At 37.4% G+C, this 21,985-nt stretch overlaps 1 protein-coding gene and 2 long non-coding RNA genes across 3 annotated transcripts; 1 reads left to right on the top strand and 2 right to left on the bottom strand.

Moving 5' to 3' along the window:
* Nucleotides 1-6,092: 6,092 nt before the first annotated feature.
* LOC125230599 lies at nucleotides 6,093-8,635 on the bottom strand. The gene is made up of 3 exons (XR_007177536.1): nucleotides 8,593-8,635; nucleotides 8,040-8,123; nucleotides 6,093-6,231 (listed from the first exon to the last, which is right to left on the bottom strand). It is a non-coding gene; the product is annotated as an uncharacterized LOC125230599 (long non-coding RNA).
* A 320-nt stretch (nucleotides 8,636-8,955) lies between these two features.
* On the bottom strand, nucleotides 8,956-9,793 carry LOC125230600. The gene is made up of 3 exons (XR_007177537.1): nucleotides 9,745-9,793; nucleotides 9,349-9,451; nucleotides 8,956-9,043 (listed from the first exon to the last, which is right to left on the bottom strand). It is a non-coding gene; the product is annotated as an uncharacterized LOC125230600 (long non-coding RNA).
* Nucleotides 9,794-18,365: 8,572 nt separating this feature from the next.
* Nucleotides 18,366-19,484, top strand: LOC125230374. Its single transcript, XM_048135512.1, has one exon. It carries the CDS (start codon nucleotides 18,366-18,368, stop codon nucleotides 19,482-19,484), a length of 1,119 nt encoding a protein of 372 aa, XP_047991469.1.
* Nucleotides 19,485-21,985: the final 2,501 nt, after the last annotated feature.

Genomic DNA, 21,985 nt, shown 5'->3' with positions numbered 1-21,985 from the left:
AGTTGGCCTTCTTTGCCTTTTAGGGGTTTCTTCTTCCGATTCTGGTTTCCGGCCAAGGTTTTTGTTGCCTTGTACATCTCCCTGAGATTACCGGAGTCTGCGGCACGTTGGGCGGTATCGGCGATACTATCTGCCCATACTCGTTTATCACACCGGGTACTGCGGTAGATTTGCTTTCTGATTAGACGGTATTGCAGCCTCAGGTTTTCTAGCACTGTCGCGTCGGTGGTTGCCAGGATTTTAAGGTGAAGTTCCCTTCTTCCTTCGATTAGGTCCCAAGTCTTCTGCGACATCCAATCTTCACGTTTGGCTGTTTTAAGTCCAAGAACGACGGAGCTGGTTTCTGTATAGACCATTTTGATGCGGTTCCACTCCGTGTTGACTGAGCTAGAGTCCTCTTCGAGAACCGAGAAACGATTTCGTAGTTCCAATTTGAAAGAGTTTCCTGTTTCTAGGTTCCGCAGCTTTCTAATGTCAAATTGTTTTCCTAATTTGGTAGCATTGTCCGTACGTCGAGCTACGGCTACTTTGAGCCGGACTTCGGCTACCACGAGGTGGTGGTCACTGTCTATATCCGCCCCGCGACGGTTTCGGACATCGAGCAATGATGAGCGCCATTTTGCGCTAATTGAAAGGTGGTCAATTTGATTCCTGGTGACTCCATCGGGTGAATTCCACGTGTGTTTGTGGTTATCTCCATGAATAAAAAGCGTTCCTCCGATGGTAAGATCGTTGTCCAGGCAGAACTCTAAAAACCTTTCTCCGTTCTCGTTTCGCACTCCCAACCCGTGCATGCCCATGTGTCTTTGATAACCAACGTTGTTTGTCCCAACTTTGGCGTTTAGGTCTCCCATGACGATATCTATATCCTGCTTTCGTATTTTCTTCAACGTTGCGTTAAGCATACTATAGAAATCATCTTTCTTTATTTTATATGGGATCATGTGTTATCTCTGGCAGGATCTTGAACAGCGTGCTAAACTTTGGAAATATAAGGTTGCACTGGCCGTGGTCGCGGAAGACTGACGTCCCAGCAAAGTGTCACCGGAGATGTAAACAATACAAAACTACCCGATATTAATTTATATAAATGTTCGGGGTAGACAAATAAATATAATCTATACCCGCTTTTAGTTATTGTTTATTTCCCACCGCACGACACACAGCACTCACAACATCCGCGCACTGGTCCGAAGATAGATCTTTTGGTTTGAACATTTGAATCACTGGTCCCCATGTTGGCGATAATCTATACCCGTCTTCCCTGTTCAAGTTTTTAGGATATTTTTTAATTTCGATCGCCTCCCTCACAATCCGGGGATAATAGTGTCGCTCGGTGGAAAGAACTTTGGGTTTGTGTAGCTCAATCCAGTGATTCGTTTCCGCAGTAAGCAAGTGCTCGGCGATTGCAGATTTGTGTATATGGCGATTTTTAACTGCCGCTATGTGTTCCTTCACCCTCTCTTGAACGCTGCGCTTTGTTTGGCCAATATACGCACTTCCACAACTGCAATCTATCTTGTAGACACCCGGACTTTGGTACGGAATGACATCCTTAGGACTGCGTAAGAGACTCGCTACTTTAGATAACGGTGTGTATACAGTCTTAATGGAGACTTTTCTTAGTACTGATCCAACTTTATCCGTTATCCCTTTCACATACGGCAAAAAGGCTGGTTGCCTGTCAACCTGCGGATGTCTCTCCCCTTCTTAGTCTTGCGCGGGATTGTCTGCAAATACCCATTTTTCCTCAGCACCTTCTGAACATGGGCTAACTCCTCGTCTAAGTGTTCAGAGTCACATAAGTCTCGAGCCCTGTTAACCAAGGATGTGACCACCGATTGCAGATGTCTCGGATGATGATGGGAAGAAGCTTGCAGGTACCTGTCAGTGTGGGTGGGCTTTCTGTATACGGAGTGTGCCAGGGTTCCATCTGGTTTAGCTTTCAACTTTACATCCAGGAAAGGTAGGGATCTGTCGCTCTCCATCTCGAAGGTAAACTTTACCTTTGGATGGATGGAGTTTAAATGGTCAACGAACCGTTCCACTGTATCGGAGCTGCCCCTCAAAATGCAGAACACGTCATCTACGTATCTCTTCCACAGTGTAATCACAGGCGGTCCGGAGCGTAATGCTAACTCTTCAAAATGCTCCATCCATATGTTACGGGCAGGAAAGTGCAATTCAATTAAAACGCCTTGAGAAACTTCGAAAAAGACGTGCTTTCTTGGAAACATCGTTGGACTTTCTAGTGAAGTGCCGCGATTGGAACATAATACCGGCGTGTGTGCGATTAGCGCCTCGTCGAGATATCGCACGTTCCGGAGACATTCTCAGAAACGCAAGTGTCAAACTACTAAGGAGATTGATACAAAATCACCGACAAGAATTGTTTTGTGTTCAAAGTGAGTTGTATAATTTACATCTGGAGTGCAGTAGTTACCAAACACCAGAGGATTTTCAGTTATGCGACCGGGTAACGTATTTGCAGGCAGCAAAGAAATATAAGTTGTGTGGGGAAACACAAGAGCGAAAATTTGACAGATTGATCTCGAGACAGAAACGGGAACGCGATGACAAGCGGGATGAGTCGTCAGTGGAGAAAAGCGAAACTGTAATTAATCTGTCAAAGGAAGCTCTGGATCAGCCTACAATAGGTATATTGTCAAAGGGCATGAATTTTGCGCTTACCCCAAAACGAGTTCCTTACGAAAACATCATATGTAGCGTAGAGGAGGCATTAATCCGTAACAAAGTGCCGGCAAATGATGCGGAAACTGTACGCCAAGATGTTTCGGTATGTAACAGAACAAGCGTCTATGATGAGGAAATGGACTCGTTATTACATATAAAACTTACGGCGAATCAACTTTTCCTTGACCAACTTTTTGGTGCATATTTACTTCGGGATTTCATTGAATATTTTAACAAATAATATCTTTGATGGTTTATCACATGTTTAGTCACGTCTTCACTCATAAAATTCACTATTATTTGGTGCAAAACAGGTTGGAAAAACGTATTTATCAACAAACTACATTCACATGGACGGAATACTGACACTGACAGTTGTCAGCTGAGTAACGTTCCGATATTATGTCTGGATTTCATTTACAAGTCAAAGAAATAATAATGACTAATATTGGTTATTATGCTTCCTGAGTATATCATTCAATGTAACATTTAGTAACAGATAAAATATTTCATTGCGAAATTACTTACAAAATAAATAAGAATGTTCCACAAAATAATATTTACGTAAAAATATTTGCGAATCGCTCCACTATTGGATTACATAGGTATCAATATCAATAGCTCTGTCTCTCTCTAAAACACGTGTACTCGGCACGTGTTGATAAGCAAACATCCGTGTGTTAATCGTGAACTCTAATGCATAGGGCATAAGACTTAGTAAACAAAGCACACGATTGAGTAGCCATCTTGTCGGAAGTCCGATGTCAGAAGTCGGAAGTCGGATGTCAGAAGTCGGAAGTCGAATGTCAGAAGTCGGAAGTCGGATGTCAGAAGTCGGAAGTCGAATGTCAGAAGTCGGAAGTCGGATGTCGGAAGTCGGAAGTCGGAGATAGAATCTATAAAAGGGTCGGAGCGAGCCGACGCGCGTCATTCTTAAAATATCTACAAGACTAACAGTGTCTCTGGCTTTCGTGTGTTATACTGGTGAGTGAAGTTGTTCTGCTATTATTTCTCTGTTTGTTTTTACTTGGAAATTATTCTAAGTGATTGTAAACTTTGAAATTGTGTCTCTGTTTGGTTGTGCGGGGACAATATCGTCGTACAGTTGAACTTAGACCTATGGTGGAATTGCTTTACTGTCAGTTGTGGGGTTATTTTAGTGTTCTATTTATAGTGTAGTGTTACATTTAAATTGATGTGTATAGTGAAGTTTTCTGTGCTTTGTTTCATGAGTGCCGTTAAGCAATACAAAGACTGGGTCGATGTATGGCTGGTGCTTGGAGATAAGTCTGTGTTTGGTTTTGTAGGGAATAATTCTTGCAAAACTAAGCTTAGATTATAGCACGTAAAGGAAACTTCATTCGTTTGTTTAGTTGGTCAGTAAAATTGAACTTAGTAATTTTCTATGGGGTTATTTTGTGAAAGTTATAAGCCAGATCATTGTTTGTGACAGACTGTTGTCCGGCTAAGCGCTTTATACCTCGCGGTGTTAAACATAAGGCGTTTAGGGGTCTTTTTGTTCCAAGTGGAGGCTTGGACGCTTTTTTATACTTACAAAAGCGTGCTTTCTCACCGGTCTCAAAGAGTCCAACTGTTAGATGGAAGTGAGGACTTTCACGATTGACGAAAGACATTAGGAGTAATCCTTGCTCACTGAAGTCGGCAGTATTTGAGGCTGGGGTCCTATATATATTTATATTTATTTACTCGGTGCTCTGGTCCATGCTGGCGTTGGTCGCTGGGGATTTCGGTTGTGATCGATCCACATCTAAGTAAAGTTGATCGCAGCTGGGTCTCTCATGTGGCTGGTACTGGTGTGTCCTAGAATACTGGATATATACACGGATAGGGCGATCTACTCTCTGCTACCCTAGCCCGCGGGCAAGAGCAGAGGGGGGGATAAGAACACAAGCCTATAGGTTGCCTATCTCAGCTTCGCTGGCTGAACTGTACAGCTTATGGTAGGGATACACTTGTGCATATTTTGAACACAAGATCTATGGTAAGTGACGGTCTGTGTTTCAGATATGTTAGAGTAGGGAAAACGATAGGAGTAGGGTAGAGTCACACACTATTTCTATGAAAGTAGAGTTCTTTATGATTGGTCTTAAATTATAATTGGTCAACGTGTATTGTGGAGAAATAATTTAACTACTACTATTTATATGGTTTAAATGGACTTTAAATGTGGTGTTTACTATCTTAAAATAAGTGGTAGAACTGGTAATTTATAAAATCTCTTATTACTTAATTTATCTGAGTGAAATTAATAATTGTGGTAGCAATTTCTGATCTTTCGGTGTGGCTGCGGGACACTTAGTGTTGCTAACTGGTTTTAAAGGTAAATTCTATCAAGATGGTTAGGGAAACAAACTATTCTTTGGAATAAAAAGCATAGGTTTGTTATAGGGCCCAGTGGCATGCGAGCGCCGTCCACTGATGGAAAGTCAAAAGCTTAGAAAAGTTAGTAGACTTAGTTCTTATAAAAGTTAGCAACTGCTCGGTGTCTCGATAAAACATTAGAAAGATCGAGAAGTTATGGTCTATTAGCAGTATTGGGGAAAAGGGGGGTTTAGCTAGGGAAAAAGAAACAAAATAAAAAAGGGGTTAGTTTGTAGATAGATAGCCCTTCAGGCTTACTTGCTTAGGATCCTGATAAAGTGGTTTGATCAGGTCAGGGGTCCCATACCGTATCGCAAGCCCTTGCCCAAGCCGGGACCACTAATAAGGCGTAGCGGATGATTACTAAAATATTTTTTAATATTTATTTCATGTATGTTTCACTCACTGACTTCTATTCTAAAAATTTCTTCATTACGTCATTAATTTTCTCACTCATAACTTTCTAGGCCTAAATCTGATAAAATACTCTTCTATAACACTATATTATTATGCTACAATAACCTTTATTCTTCTTCAAAATATAAATAAATAATAATTTAAAAATTAGTCAAAAATACAGCTGATACTCATTAAAGGATCTAGGTTATCGCGGTTCACATCGAAGGGTTCTACTTATTCACGCTAGACGATCACAAGGCCAAATTTACGGGATATATTTAAAGGGGGGTTAGCTATACTGTTGGTTAGTCAAGTAAGTAAGTAGATAAGTAAGGTGAGCGGAGGTTTAGTTACATTTGGTGACGTGACCAAGGGATCTAAGATGTGCTCTGTAGAACACATCTTGGATACCAAGGTTTACAAATAAATAATAGGAAGTAGCCGTTGCAAGGTTACTTTTGGTGCCGACTTGCCGAGCAACCAGAATTTTAATAACCTTATTTTATAGCCTTGCCAGGCTACATTTGTTGTTGTGAAAACGAGTGGGTGTGCTGTATTTCTGACTTATTTCATCTCTAAATAAAACTCATATACCTAATATTTTTATTCAATCGCTATTTCATAAAAACAAAAATAACTTTATTGTTAATAAACACGTCTGTAGTATTTTCTTCCATTGTTAATTCTTGACGCGTTCCGGGAGAGGTCATGCATCGATGCGGAGTCGATTGTATGTTCATTTCCTACCTCTGGATTCTGAAAAAATAAAATAATAAAATTAAAGTAGCGTAGTAAACTAAGACAAAATCGATTCCTAGGAAATTAGCTCATAATCGTAGTGGTTGAACTAAACATCGTCCCGATTAGGCCATTTGATTTGCATTGCTACGTAGCAATTATTGGCATTGGTGCATCTTGACGTTCCTTTGCGTCTATGCATAGTACTATTATTTATTCTGTGTCTTAATGTATGTTTTTATAACTGTGGTGCTGTTCGCTCTCCGGGTGTTGTTCACATTTAAAAACGTTAAATGTGGTTTTTCAACGCATTTATTTGGCAAAAACAGTAGACGATAATAAAAATGTACAATTACATGTGGTTTGCGATGGAGTATCGTTGGCCAGATTGCCGAAGTGACAGCGACATCTAGCGAGCAATCTTATTATTAAATTAATATTAGGGTTTAACATTTTAACAAGTACTTTAGAAGAGTTTGCCATCTAGTGACCGAAATTGGAAACATAAGTGTGTGAACAATGTACAATAGTAATAGAATTTCATGTTAAAACAAATAGTTCTCTATATGTCTAGTACATTTTCATAGCAGGCTCTGCCATCTTCAGGGTTATTTTGAAAGCTCACATCACGTTTGCACTTCACACCGGAGATCGGATAGCTTCGACACTGTCCTATATAGTCCATGAACACTCTTATATGTATGTTCCTGGCAGGCGTCTGTTATACAGAATTTCATTTATAGGCAGGATAACTACTAGTTAGGACAGTAAGTAGGTCGCTATCATAGTCTAGATGTAAGATGATTTTCCTAAAATAATCTAGGATACCTAAGCCCTAGATTTAAGACCTAGTAATACAAGAAGATAGGCTTTAGTCTAATGGCTATGGGGGCGCGATTATTCGTTGTCGCGCTGAAGTACAATATTATATGGGGCGTCCCGCCATTTTTCTATGAATACTGAATAGCTACACGCATGTTATACTATGACAAGTACATCCTTCGATGGATGGTTTATTTGCATTTCAGTTGTAACTCTATAATCTACAAATTGGCTCACAGGATTTCATATATCATACAATAATTTGGCATATTGTTTGTACGGTTTGTACCAAATATTGTCACTGTAGTGCAGCCGTGAGAAGAACAGGTTTCTGTCTGTTAAGATATAGGTATAAATCATATTAGGACTAATTTTAGTTCATTAGCTTATAAGTCATCATATATTTTCATATTACATCCGTAGTAAACAAGCATACGTCCCTCTTGATGGTGAGAGGTCACCATAGCCTATATCTGCCAATTATTTCAATAAATTAAATCCACTGTACGAATTTCAACTTTCTATACGTATATATTTTTACTGTAGTAATACAAATAGGTATGTATGTATAAATAAGATTTTTAATAGCTCCATATGACATGAGTTCGTTACCTCACATGATAAGCTGTAGGCTAGTCTAAAATAGTAAGTGTAAAACCATACAATTATTATGTTCGGTAGATTGTGTACACAGCTTTTATACAATATTTCACAAGTCAGAAGTATGCCAACATACTGTACTTCATTACAACCATGTCAAACATATCCTACGAAATATTAGAGTTACCAGCATCTGGGAGGTCGTACCTCGCCATACCCTAACTCCACCACTGCTTGATCATTGTCACAATTGCTTAATGAATTTCAGGAAAATTGATTGAAATTTGTAATATTCCTGTTAAGCAGGCATAGATAATAAGCACTATTATCATTATAAAACCATATTTTACTGAGGTTCAGAAAAAGTATGTAGTATGTGGTACGCATTAAGTATGTAAACTTACCTAACATGACCGGGTCCAGTCTGATTGTCGGATTACTTTGTTGTTCAGTAACGTTGAACGAGCTGGTAGTGCAGATCAGCGAGACTGAAAGGAAATAGTCAGACATTAGAAATGTTCATGTGGATAGCGTAAGAAAAGGGTTTAGTTTTAGAGTGGGGTTCTGCCAAATAGGAACAATATTATTTCACTTATCTACTCACGGGGGCGCGTCGCTTAATTTTGGAACTAAGACACGCCCGTGAGAAATATTGTGTCAGAAAAAACAATGCATACAGCAAAATTTACAAAAAGGAAATTAAAAATAAAAAAGTTTGAGAACCCCTGCCTTGCAGTGCATATCTACACGAGTTAGGACATAAATGAGTTAGTAATAAGTTTGCTTAGCCAATAAAATGATGATGAGTCAGTTAAGTTTGATTTTTATCCGGTCGCTCATGCCTCGCCGTTTTGCTCTACGCTTCATTTCAATTTTCTAGATAAAATATTGATGCCATGAGCTGTTCACTTTTAAATTTAATAATTAGAACGTGTTATTATAATAAAACATAAGTACCTTTCATTTATATGAAGTCAGTAGATATATGGAAGACGGTCCAACCTGAAGCATGGCCTCTCGGGTAAAACCTGAAATTGTATATATGAAAAAAAATTAGTTAAAAAAAAAAAGGGTGTATGTATGTTTAAGGAATCTTATTTATAAATACGTATCATTAAGATTGTTTATATTTATCTAGGCCATTCATGATTAAGAAAAAAAAAAAGAAGAAGAACAACCATATCCATGTTTCTATGTAAAATTTCCTGCCGAGTCGTTTTACTCACTAAGTAGAGTTAATTAAGTTAAAAAGTAGCTGTTTAGTGGCAATGATTTTTTGTACTTACTTGAGGATAGTGCTAAGACGGAGTACAGTCCATAAAAGGACACACCGGAAAATTCCTCAGTCCACCTGCACATTGCCGACAGCTGGTTGATGTTCTTCAGTGATGATAATCCATTTCATATACTGAAAATTGATACATACACTATTTAAACTCATTGTAACACAAACAAAATTTATGCTAAGTCTGGATTTTTAATCTACATAATTTTATTTAAGTATACAAAAATACAAAATTAAAGTTTGGACAAGTTTCAATGCCTATTATTAAATGCCATAACATTCATTTGAGGTCCTACAAATATTGCTTTCCATAATCCATAAGCTTGAGAAATTTTATTGGTTGGAACGGAAACAACATTACAAGTTCCAAGTACAGTTAGGTAGCCTAGATCAAATAAATTAGTCAAAGATATAATTTTAATGCTTACCGTTTAACCAAGGTATGTTCAGTTTCTATAAATATTGTTTTCCATAAAATTTGTGGCAGATGTGTAGAAATATCGGGCATTGTAAATTCCAATTAGATGTTGACTGAAAAATCAAACAACCATATAAACCTCATTGAAAGTAGCAAATATATTTTGATAGTTAGGACTATTTCACGTACATTTAGAATATTTAAGATCCTCTTAGGGAATGTGAAAGTCAGAAAGTAACGTGGGAAATTTACTAATCATTAATTTATCTGACGACAGAACAATGAAATAAGCAACATTTCATCATATATATTCGGTCTAGTCGTTGTAGTTCGCAAGTATGTTCTGCTGGGTTTCGAAAACGACGACTAGTTTGAAAACACATCAAATAATAAAACAAAAGCTTACCTTTCATGCAAAACTGTTTTTGAAGTAGGCAATTAGTTCACTTTATCAATTGAGGCATAGCCCGATAAGACATCCTTTGCATGGGCTGTTTGCTCATTAGATCATGAGTATGAGCACTAAATTCTTCTATTATCTTGATGAGAAACACAACAAAACACATGTCCATTGCATTCACGTTTTTTTTTTCCAACAATAATGTCATGTCAATTTCGTAACCTCACTTTCGCTAACGAAAAATTACATTGCAATTGCAGTTCAGAGTTCAATTTGATAAAACAGGCTCACTTTGTCGACAAAATTATTTAGAAGTAACGCGTGTTTAGGGCAAATAATGTTTTGTTTGCATTTTCTTAGTTTGCTAAATGACAAAATGGCGAATATGGACGGTTCATGACCGGCGTCGGCGCAGAATTGCCTGTCGTATTGTTTAAGCAGATTAAAATAAAGCGAATATTTAAATAATTCTAGTTGTAGATCACGTAATTAATAATGAGCTAAAGAAAACAAAAACGGATCTGCCATTTTTTCGCGAACAAGCGGATTAGCGGTAAGCATGACATAGATTAGAGAAAATAATTTAACCACAGATAACATATATCTTCGCCAAAAGGTGTTCTATCGGTGACATTACACAAACTATCATTGTTTTTAAGTTGGTACGCTTGATCGGTCATACAATTTTCGACAAAAGATATTCAGTAATTTATTGTCCGGTGTTGTCATTTACAAAACTTTACTTCACTTTTCTCTACTTCATTATAGTAAAATTAATACAATAGATGTATTTAAATACAAAAGACTTTGTTAATTTAATTTTCTATTGCTTAAATCACATCAAACTATTCAAGTTGTGTAGATTTTGAACGGTATTTTGTAAATAGGGCCTAACACATGTCCCCTTACAAGTGCGGTCCGACCGTCTGTTAGATCCTTAAAGAATCTCACAATATATTTTTAATGTGGTCACACTTTTGTAAACCGATGCGCACACGCGATTTCCTACGCATTGACAAATTTACACGATAGTTTTCGTTCGATTTCATTAAATTATGAAAAAAAAAAAATCAATTATATATTTCTAATAACTAGTCAAATATTTGAACATTATGATAGGCTAAATTTATGATATCAAATAATTGTTTTGTTGATTTAATGTTTGTGACTACTAAAAACACATTAGTGTGTTTACAATGAAAATACGCCCATGAGGAAAATTGTAAAAAAAAAAAAAAAAAACGTCTAAGTATGACAATGACAGTTCTTTACGAAAATATCTGAGCGCGAAGTAATTAAATTTTTATAGATAAACGATTTCACAGAAATTACAGTGTTGTGTAGCTTCAAATAATTAGTGTAATTGATAGTGTAGGAGCACGTGTGATTTTTAGTGATGTCTTATTATCACACGAAGAGAAATTTGAGGGTTAACTACGGTTTGAAACGAAGAGCTCTGCTAATGAAAACATAGTGAATTTCAATTAGTTTAGGCCATAATTAGTCAGTTGAAAAAGGTGTTAGTGCGACAGTGCAAGATTTGAGTACATGGAGATAGAGTTAACAACAGATTGGACGCGAAAAACATGAAGTGAACATTGAGATATTTCGTGCGACGTTCGAGTTGACGTATCCGACTTGTTTGATGTAAATGAACGGAGAGGCAAGAGTTTTTGAGCCTGGTCTCACACCTGCTCATAGGACCAACGTGTTACTGAAGATTTTCAATATGATTATGTTGTTATTGGTGCCATATTATGCCACACTACGCAGAAGAATGGAACAGAAAATGAGGATCAAGAAAAAAACATATATGTAAGTGTTCAAAACCCCAGTTAATTTACCCTATGAGTATTTTTGTTTTATCAAGCAAACAAGACGGAGTTTTATAGTCTGCAGTAATTTTTGAGTTAGAAAAATTAAAGTCACTTAGCGATCAGACATCATATTTGAGGAAAATGAAAAAAAAATAAATAATTGTAGGTGAACGTAAATGAGACGTATGTCTCATATGGTTAAAGTACCTAGATGGTCCTGCAACCTTAGTTGGCATATTTTTTTGGAAAATATTTTAACGCTTGTGATTTTTATTTTATCTTTCCCTCTGTTTATTGGAAGTCTTTAACTTAACTTTAGTTTTAACCTAAGATAGATTCTTACCACAGCAGTGTTCTGTCATTGAACATAGTGGATCAGCGAAGACGGTGGAAACATGCGGTGAAAACTTCAGTGTGTGTTTAAGTGCATGCTTAGTAACGCTAGTGAAATAACAAGTGTTTATGATATTCGATTTATGCAATATTTTATTTTTTGACCAATGATTGTACAAATAAGGACTAGCCAACTTTAGAGTTGAAGAAATATTCATTGGTTTCAAGTTACTTGCTGTGTTCAAGAATAAGTAACTGGATCTTGCGGTTATGCTGATTGTGATCAAGTCTGCAGCGTGTCTTCGGAAGAGATTTCATGGTGTCCTAGGCTATTACACCGACTGAGAAGAGAATAGTTTGGAAAATTTTGAAATATTACCAGGAGGCCAGCAGGATCTAATCATCATCATTAGCTACTCAAGAACTCATCATAGAACTAGCCAAGTATGAAGGAGAAAAAAGGAAGAGAGACACCTTTGACCAAGTTCCTCAACCCATTGTCGTGTTTGTTAACAATTTGCTAAGTTTGCTGCAACTGCAAATGCCATGAAGAAGGAATAATTTGTCTGAGGTTACAAAACTTTCGGGGCATGTTATACAATATTGAAGACATAGAATAGGACAATACAAGTTTTAAGCTCGTTTCAAGAAATTTATTATTTTGTTACATTATTATTCAATCAAATAAAAGTATTTTGAACCTACTTATGACATCATTTTGTATTTTATCATAAGGCAATTAAAACCAAAATAAAATTTTGCAGATAGTTTGAAAAAAAAAAAGGGAATATATTTTATCAAAATCACATCAAATTTGATGTTACATTATATTTTACAAAAAAATATCAAAACCATATCAAAATTAAGGATACATCATATTTTGCGGGAAAAAATTAAAAACATGAAAACCACTTCAAAACTGCAATTACTTTTTTTTTTGCAAAATTGTATTATGCGTTTATTATGAACATTACATGATGTGTAATGTAAATTCTATGAGTATATTGGTTACAAGTTAATGACTTCTTAGTAAAGAATGTTTATTTATTGCGACATACTTATGTGGAACATTATTATTTTTCTTTCTTATCATCATCATCATTATCATTATTTTAAATGCGTCATGAGTTTTTCAAAATTTTATTGAGATGCAGTGTTATTATTATAGGGGTGGTAGAAGTCAAAATTTTGACTAAAATTAATTTTATTTCTATAGTGATCTGTGTGATAAAGGGCCTTATTGGCTAGCCCATCGTAAAGTTTCACTGTCATTTAGTAGTTTCATTCCTAGGATTATAAAGTGGTGTATGGTGGATGTAAATCTATAATACGGATCTTTTTTATTATCTAGATAAAGAAGTCGGTTCATTATGTGGACAACAATTTTTTTTTAAATCTTTTTTTTGTATAGAGAATGTATTGAACATTCATTGTATGGTTGGATTCTTTTAATATAATCATAATTGGACATATAGTATCTAGTCTACCTGGGGTAGACATTAGAAAATTCAGAGCGGTGGAAAAACTATTTTTCATTTTAGTTATTACAGTTAGCAGTGATATTTATTATTTATGCGTTATCATTTATTACATTATATAGGGTGGTATACTGTACGATATCGGTAATCACTCAGATCACAGACACAGCAGATCCTCGTTCCTAAGCATAACTTGGTCAGTATTTTATCCTACAAAGATCGGAGTAGAGAGGGCCACTAATTTTTTAGCTGACTGTACTTACTTTTATTAAATTTTTGCATTTTATGCTATCAATCTTGCGCTATGAACTGTAGAAAAAAAAAAAACAAAGACAAGGAAAGTGAAAGTAGGGTAGTGTCCTTACAGTAATTGACTCTAGTTAAAATGTGAACATAAAATGTAACATTTTGTTCGTATGAACATTTTATTTTTAGTATGTGCATCAAACAATTTTCACACATTGTCAAATTGTTTGCGGTTAATAAATATTTTGTAAAAATGAAATATAGACGTATAAAATGAAACCTATCATAGATAAATAGAAATTTTTTTTTTTTTGCCTTCGAGTCAGGGTAGAGTGGAGTAAAATGGGATACGTAAACTTTTGAAGTTGTTGTGTAATTTTATTTCCATTTTTATTCGTTATTTTGATTACTTTTAAAAGAGTTGGCTTTCTGTTGAGATCGAGTGAAAGAGCGAATGAGGAAGTAAGAATGGTTACATTGTGTGTGTGTGTGTGAATAATTTAGAGATGATGAATGTTTATAGATGTAAGGATGTTTTGAATGGGATGAATGACTGAATGATGTGTGTCTTGAATGTATTTTTTTATAGAATGAGTGGATTGATATAGACAGACAGCGCTGGAAAGTGGTCAAAACTAGTTTGGTCGGAATTTGCGGGGAATAAACAGCGGGGGGGCTGAGGGAAACACATTAGCCATAAAAAGCTTATCGGTTAGGTTAAAATCCATTTGGATTCGACCCATTTCAAGGGTAGTTTTTCGTGGCTACTCACTCTACAAGGTAATAAGACCCACACTGAATCCACACACCTCATCTTGAATGGGATGTATTTGACAATCGACATATTTAAGGGCCGATATCGTCTAGTGAGAACGAGGCTCTTTTCGATATTTGTGTCCTTGTTATTTGTTCAAATATGTGAAGTTTAGTATCATCAAATCATTTCTTCATTTGATCAAGGATGTGGTACCAAGTTGAGGTACATGCTTATGTCATTTAAGGTTTGTTTTATAAAAAAAAAAAACACACTCAAATAAACTTTAAGTCTGTATATTTTATTCAAGTATGAGACATGCGCCAAAGCATGTGGCTGGGAGTGATTAGGTAGAGGAATTGGTTTGAGTTTCGACAATGGAGATTGAAGGCTCTGGACTTATAATGAGAGCTCTAAAGGTTTCTTCGTAATTGCGTGGGAAGTTATTGTGAACTCGTTGAAATTATTACGATAATTATTCCGGTCCAACAGTGTGGATGGAATGAATATTCGCCGCGACCGGGGAACGAGCTAGCAAGAACGGGTTAGTAGGACCTATCAGATTCACAACCTGGTATCCCTGGCGATGCGTGGACTCTGAGAAAGGGGTTATCATGGTTCATTGTCGAGATTCTGATGAGCTAATTTCAAAACTGAGTCGCTAGCAGTTGCATAGTATTGGAATACACACCACACGATTAGAAATGGGGGGATATTTCCGACTGATCTAGAGATATTCTTCTTTTATTCAATTTTATTGCTTCTTTTGCTAAGTGAGATTGGATTTTTTTACAAACCACTTTGTATTTTATAAAAGAAATCCAATCGGGGGCGAGTTGTAACAGAACAAGCGTCTATGATGAGGAAATGGACTCGTTATTACATATAAAACTTACGGCGAATCAACTTTTCCTTGACCAACTTTTTGGTGCATATTTACTTCGGGATTTCATTGAATATTTTAACAAATAATATCTTTGATGGTTTATCACATGTTTAGTCACGTCTTCACTCATAAAATTCACTATTATTTGGTGCAAAACAGGTTGGAAAAACGTATTTATCAACAAACTACATTCACATGGACGGAATACTGACACTGACAGTTGTCAGCTGAGTAACGTTCCGATATTATGTCTGGATTTCATTTACAAGTCAAAGAAATAATAATGACTAATATTGGTTATTATGCTTCCTGAGTATATCATTCAATGTAACATTTAGTAACAGATAAAATATTTCATTGCGAAATTACTTACAAAATAAATAAGAATGTTCCACAAAATAATATTTACGTAAAAATATTTGCGAATCGCTCCACTATTGGATTACATAGGTATCAATATCAATAGCTCTGTCTCTCTCTAAAACACGTGTACTCGGCACGTGTTGATAAGCAAACATCCGTGTGTTAATCGTGAACTCTAATGCATAGGGCATAAGACTTAGTAAACAAAGCACACGATTGAGTAGCCATCTTGTCGGAAGTCCGATGTCAGAAGTCGGAAGTCGGATGTCAGAAGTCGGAAGTCGAATGTCAGAAGTCGGAAGTCGGATGTCAGAAGTCGGAAGTCGAATGTCAGAAGTCGGAAGTCGGATGTCGGAAGTCGGAAGTCGGAGATAGAATCTATAAAAGGGTCGGAGCGAGCCGACGCGCGTCATTCTTAAAATATCTACAAGACTAACAGTGTCTCTGGCTTTCGTGTGTTATACTGGTGAGTGAAGTTGTTCTGCTATTATTTCTCTGTTTGTTTTTACTTGGAAATTATTCTAAGTGATTGTAAACTTTGAAATTGTGTCTCTGTTTGGTTGTGCGGGGACAATATCGTCGTACAGTTGAACTTAGACCTATGGTGGAATTGCTTTACTGTCAGTTGTGGGGTTATTTTAGTGTTCTATTTATAGTGTAGTGTTACATTTAAATTGATGTGTATAGTGAAGTTTTCTGTGCTTTGTTTCATGAGTGCCGTTAAGCAATACAAAGACTGGGTCGATGTATGGCTGGTGCTTGGAGATAAGTCTGTGTTTGGTTTTGTAGGGAATAATTCTTGCAAAACTAAGCTTAGATTATAGCACGTAAAGGAAACTTCATTCGTTTGTTTAGTTGGTCAGTAAAATTGAACTTAGTAATTTTCTATGGGGTTATTTTGTGAAAGTTATAAGCCAGATCATTGTTTGTGACAGACTGTTGTCCGGCTAAGCGCTTTATACCTCGCGGTGTTAAACATAAGGCGTTTAGGGGTCTTTTTGTTCCAAGTGGAGGCTTGGACGCTTTTTTATACTTACAAAAGCGTGCTTTCTCACCGGTCTCAAAGAGTCCAACTGTTAGATGGAAGTGAGGACTTTCACGATTGACGAAAGACATTAGGAGTAATCCTTGCTCACTGAAGTCGGCAGTATTTGAGGCTGGGGTCCTATATATATTTATATTTATTTACTCGGTGCTCTGGTCCATGCTGGCGTTGGTCGCTGGGGATTTCGGTTGTGATCGATCCACATCTAAGTAAAGTTGATCGCAGCTGGGTCTCTCATGTGGCTGGTACTGGTGTGTCCTAGAATACTGGATATATACACGGATAGGGCGATCTACTCTCTGCTACCCTAGCCCGCGGGCAAGAGCAGAGGGGGGGATAAGAACACAAGCCTATAGGTTGCCTATCTCAGCTTCGCTGGCTGAACTGTACAGCTTATGGTAGGGATACACTTGTGCATATTTTGAACACAAGATCTATGGTAAGTGACGGTCTGTGTTTCAGATATGTTAGAGTAGGGAAAACGATAGGAGTAGGGTAGAGTCACACACTATTTCTATGAAAGTAGAGTTCTCTTATGATTGGTCTTAAATTATAATTGGTCAACGTGTATTGTGGAGAAATAATTTAACTACTACTATTTATATGGTTTAAATGGACTTTAAATGTGGTGTTTACTATCTTAAAATAAGTGGTAGAACTGGTAATTTATAAAATCTCTTATTACTTAATTTATCTGAGTGAAATTAATAATTGTGGTAGCAATTTCTGATCTTTCGGTGTGGCTGCGGGACACTTAGTGTTGCTAACTGGTTTTAAAGGTAAATTCTATCAAGATGGTTAGGGAAACAAACTATTCTTTGGAATAAAAAGCATAGGTTTGTTATAGGGCCCAGTGGCATGCGAGCGCCGTCCACTGATGGAAAGTCAAAAGCTTAGAAAAGTTAGTAGACTTAGTTCTTATAAAAGTTAGCAACTGCTCGGTGTCTCGATAAAACATTAGAAAGATCGAGAAGTTATGGTCTATTAGCAGTATTGGGGAAAAGGGGGGTTTAGCTAGGGAAAAAGAAACAAAATAAAAAAAGGGGTTAGTTTGTAGATAGATAGCCCTTCAGGCTTACTTGCTTAGGATCCTGATAAAGTGGTTTGATCAGGTCAGGGGTCCCATACCGTATCGCAAGCCCTTGCCCAAGCCGGGACCACTAATAAGGCGTAGCGGATGATTACTAAAATATTTTTTAATATTTATTTCATGTATGTTTCACTCACTGACTTCTATTCTAAAAATTTCTTCATTACGTCATTAATTTTCTCACTCATAACTTTCTAGGCCTAAATCTGATAAAATACTCTTCTATAACACTATATTATTATGCTACAATAACCTTTATTCTTCTTCAAAATATAAATAAATAATAATTTAAAAATTAGTCAAAAATACAGCTGATACTCATTAAAGGATCTAGGTTATCGCGGTTCACATCGAAGGGTTCTACTTATTCACGCTAGACGATCACAAGGCCAAATTTACGGGATATATTTAAAGGGGGGTTAGCTATACTGTTGGTTAGTCAAGTAAGTAAGTAGATAAGTAAGGTGAGCGGAGGTTTAGTTACAGGTATTACTTCGCAAGGTCAGACTGCCCAAAAGCAACATTTCTACAGCCGAGCGTCATGCTTTAAAAGCCCTCCGGGACAATGAGGATTTACTCGTTTTAAAAGCTGATAAAGAAAACGCGACTGTAGTCATGGATAGGTTAGACTATGACAGCAAAATTCAGGCTCTTCTTGCTGATAGGAGTGTGTACAAACCCGTCAACTACAATCCTACTGCCAGGGTCACAACACGTCTGAGGAAGCTCATCAAAGAACACGAGGAGTTGTTTACTGGGGACGACTTTACCAATCTTCATATGCCAAAAGTGGTACAACCACCGAAGTTGTATGGGCTACCAAAGGTGCACAAGTCTGGCATACCCTTGAGGCCTATTGTTAGTCAGATTGGATCTCCTTCATACCACTTAGCGAAGCATGTTGCGGGTGTATTGCAAACGCTAGTAGGGAAGACTACGTCGTTTGTAAAGGACTCTCGTCATTTTATTGACATTGTGAAGACCATAAAATTGGAACCAGAGGAGATTATGGTGAGTTTCGACGTGGAGTCGTTATTCACCAATGTTCCATTAAGGGAGTGTCTGGGCATTGTTAAGACGAAACTCGTGGAGAACGGTCATCCTGAGGGGTACGTCACGCTGTTGGAGCATTGTCTGGAGGGGAATTATTTCCTCTACCATGGACAGTTTTATCTGCAGGTGGATGGAGTAGCAATGGGCAGTCCAGTAGCCCCAGTAATTGCTAACATATGGATGGAGCATTTTGAAGAGTTAGCATTACGCTCCGGACCGCCTGTGATTACACTGTGGAAGAGATACGTAGATGACGTGTTCTGCATTTTGAGGGGCAGCTCCGATACAGTGGAACGGTTCGTTGACCATTTAAACTCCATCCATCCAAAGGTAAAGTTTACCTTCGAGATGGAGAGCGACAGATCCCTACCTTTCCTGGATGTAAAGTTGAAAGCTAAACCAGATGGAACCCTGGCACACTCCGTATACAGAAAGCCCACCCACACTGACAGGTACCTGCAAGCTTCTTCCCATCATCATCCGAGACATCTGCAATCGGTGGTCACATCCTTGGTTAACAGGGCTCGAGACTTATGTGACTCTGAACACTTAGACGAGGAGTTAGCCCATGTTCAGAAGGTGCTGAGGAAAAATGGGTATTTGCAGACAATCCCGCGCAAGACTAAGAAGGGGAGAGACATCCGCAGGTTGACAGGCAACCAGCCTTTTTGCCGTATGTGAAAGGGATAACGGATAAAGTTGGATCAGTACTAAGAAAAGTCTCCATTAAGACTGTATACACACCGTTATCTAAAGTAGCGAGTCTCTTACGCAGTCCTAAGGATGTCATTCCGTACCAAAGTCCGGGTGTCTACAAGATAGATTGCAGTTGTGGAAGTGCGTATATTGGCCAAACAAAGCGCAGCGTTCAAGAGAGGGTGAAGGAACACATAGCGGCAGTTAAAAATCGCCATATACACAAATCTGCAATCGCCGAGCACTTGCTTACTGCGGAAACGAATCACTGGATTGAGCTACACAAACCCAAAGTTCTTTCCACCGAGCGACACTATTATCCCCGGATTGTGAGGTAGTCGATCGAAATTAAAAAATATCCTAAAAACTTTAACAGGGAAGACGGGTATAGATTATCGCCAACATGGGGACCAGTGATTCAAATGTTCAAACCAAAAGATCTATCTTCGGACCAGTGCGCGGATGTTGTGAGTGCTGTGTGTCGTGCGGTGGGAAATAAACAATAGCTAAAAGCGGGTAGATTATATTTATTTGTCTACCCCGAACATTTATATAAATTAATATCGGGTAGTTTTGTGTTGTTTACATCTCCGGTGACACTTTGCTGGGACGTCAGTCTTCCGCGACCACGGCCAGTGCAACCTGGCCGAAACGTTGGGAAAAAAGGTAAAAATAATGTTAATTAATCGCGTTCGACCTGTGTGTGACTTTAATTTTGGAAATATAGTTTATAAAAACAAAAATTCCTTCTAAAATGAAACATAAGAATATCGATTTTCATTAGGGGCTCAGATAATAACTCCAACAGAAGTACAGTCAACCAATTGGAACCTAGGCCACTCACAACCATGTCAAAATTACAAGCAGTAAGAGACTTCTTACAATCTGATTTATAGCGTCACTATGACATAGTTCTACAGTGGCCTAGAGTTCCAATTGGTTGACTGTATTCTCTCTATCTAGTATTATAGAGAATTAATGTCGAAATAAAATGTGTAATCACAGTGCATAGACTGCCATCTCTTGACACAGGCTTAAATCTTTGGACCTCAGTTTATGTGTTAAAATGTCAAATATTAATATTAGCCATCTAGGCCACCGTACCTTTATCTGTATGGTACTGAGGTGCGTTTTTTTCTTAGACTTTATCTGTCTATACGGAGTTATTTATGTAATTGACTGTAGGTACATGGGTTTCGAATGTGTACGAGCATAATGTCATTAAAGGCACTGAAGGTTTTCCAGTTCCTGCCCCGATCGGCAGCCGCAACACAAGTCAAATTAACGCCCGAACATTTGACAGATGGGCGCCGGATATTGAGATCCAACCGGATATTAATACGGCACCCAACATTTAACTGAGCGAATTACGTGACGAGGTACCTAATTTGAGTCGAGATTGAGATATTGCAAAGTTTACACTTTGGGCCCGTTTTGAACTTAATAAATCAAATATTAGATCTAGATAGCGGTGTCAAAAATGATGATGTTTGAAGAAACAATAATTTTGACACTGGTACGAATTAAATATATATACATATGACTCACATATGAGATAAGTACTGTTACATAACAATGACATCTTACTCACGTTTTCGAATACGGTAGTTTATCTATGAATCTTATTTTGCCAGAAATACAATCTTAGTACAATAGATTATCAAAATGTTAAAATTTAAGTATACCTAAAACCTAAGAACAGCGAAATTTCTATGAGTGCATTTTCCACATTTAAAAACAGGCAATTATCAGTTATCAGCCGAAGAAGAAATTTGACAACGTTTATAAGTAAATTGGTAGCCTAGCGTTGGTAGCATAGCGGTAAGTACGTGCGACTTTCGTTCCGGAGGTCGCGGGTTCGAACCGCGGCTCGCACCAATGAGTTTTTCGGAATTCATGTGCGAAATGTCATTTGATATCTGCCAGTCGCTTTTCGGTGAAGGAAAACATCGTGAGGAAACCGGACTAATTCCAATAAGGTCTAGTTTACCCTTCGGGTTGGAAGGTCAGATGGCAGTCGCTTTCGTAAAAACTAGAGCCTACGCCAAATCTTGGGATTATTTGTCAAAGCGGACCCCAGTAGTAGGATAACGCAATTAGGATGATGATGTTTATAAGTAAATTGAGTATAACACTTTAAGTTCTCGCGCTTAATGCTTATCGCGTTCGACCTGTGTGTGACTTTAGTAAATTGAGTGGTTCAGTTTTGGATAAAGTCATTATTAAAGTTAGTTATTAGAATATTTATGGAGTTTTTATTTTAATCACAAAAAATCACCATACTACCTTAAGTAACACAAGCATAAATATAAATATACTCAACTCAAAATATGGAAAAAATCCTCAACATTTCTCTAACAGCCTCCATATACGCTTAAGCATCTTTAATTGAACAACATTTACATACATCCTGTCATCTAACCCCGCGCAATTCGTTCTAATGACGTGTTCAAACAGGAAAACGTGAAAAGAAAATACAAGACGTT

The sequence above is a fragment of the Leguminivora glycinivorella genome, chromosome 10, assembly GCF_023078275.1.
Source record: "Leguminivora glycinivorella isolate SPB_JAAS2020 chromosome 10, LegGlyc_1.1, whole genome shotgun sequence".
In the NCBI taxonomy this organism is placed as follows: domain Eukaryota; kingdom Metazoa; phylum Arthropoda; class Insecta; order Lepidoptera; family Tortricidae; genus Leguminivora; species Leguminivora glycinivorella.
Note: the sequence above shows the minus strand (reverse complement) of the source record. Positions and strands in the feature narration are given on the sequence as shown.

Bases quoted from the DNA above. Each gene is read 5' to 3' on its own strand.
- LOC125230374 (XM_048135512.1), top strand. From the start codon at position 18,366: ATGGATAGGTTAGACTATGACAGCAAAATTCAGGCTCTTCTTGCTGAT.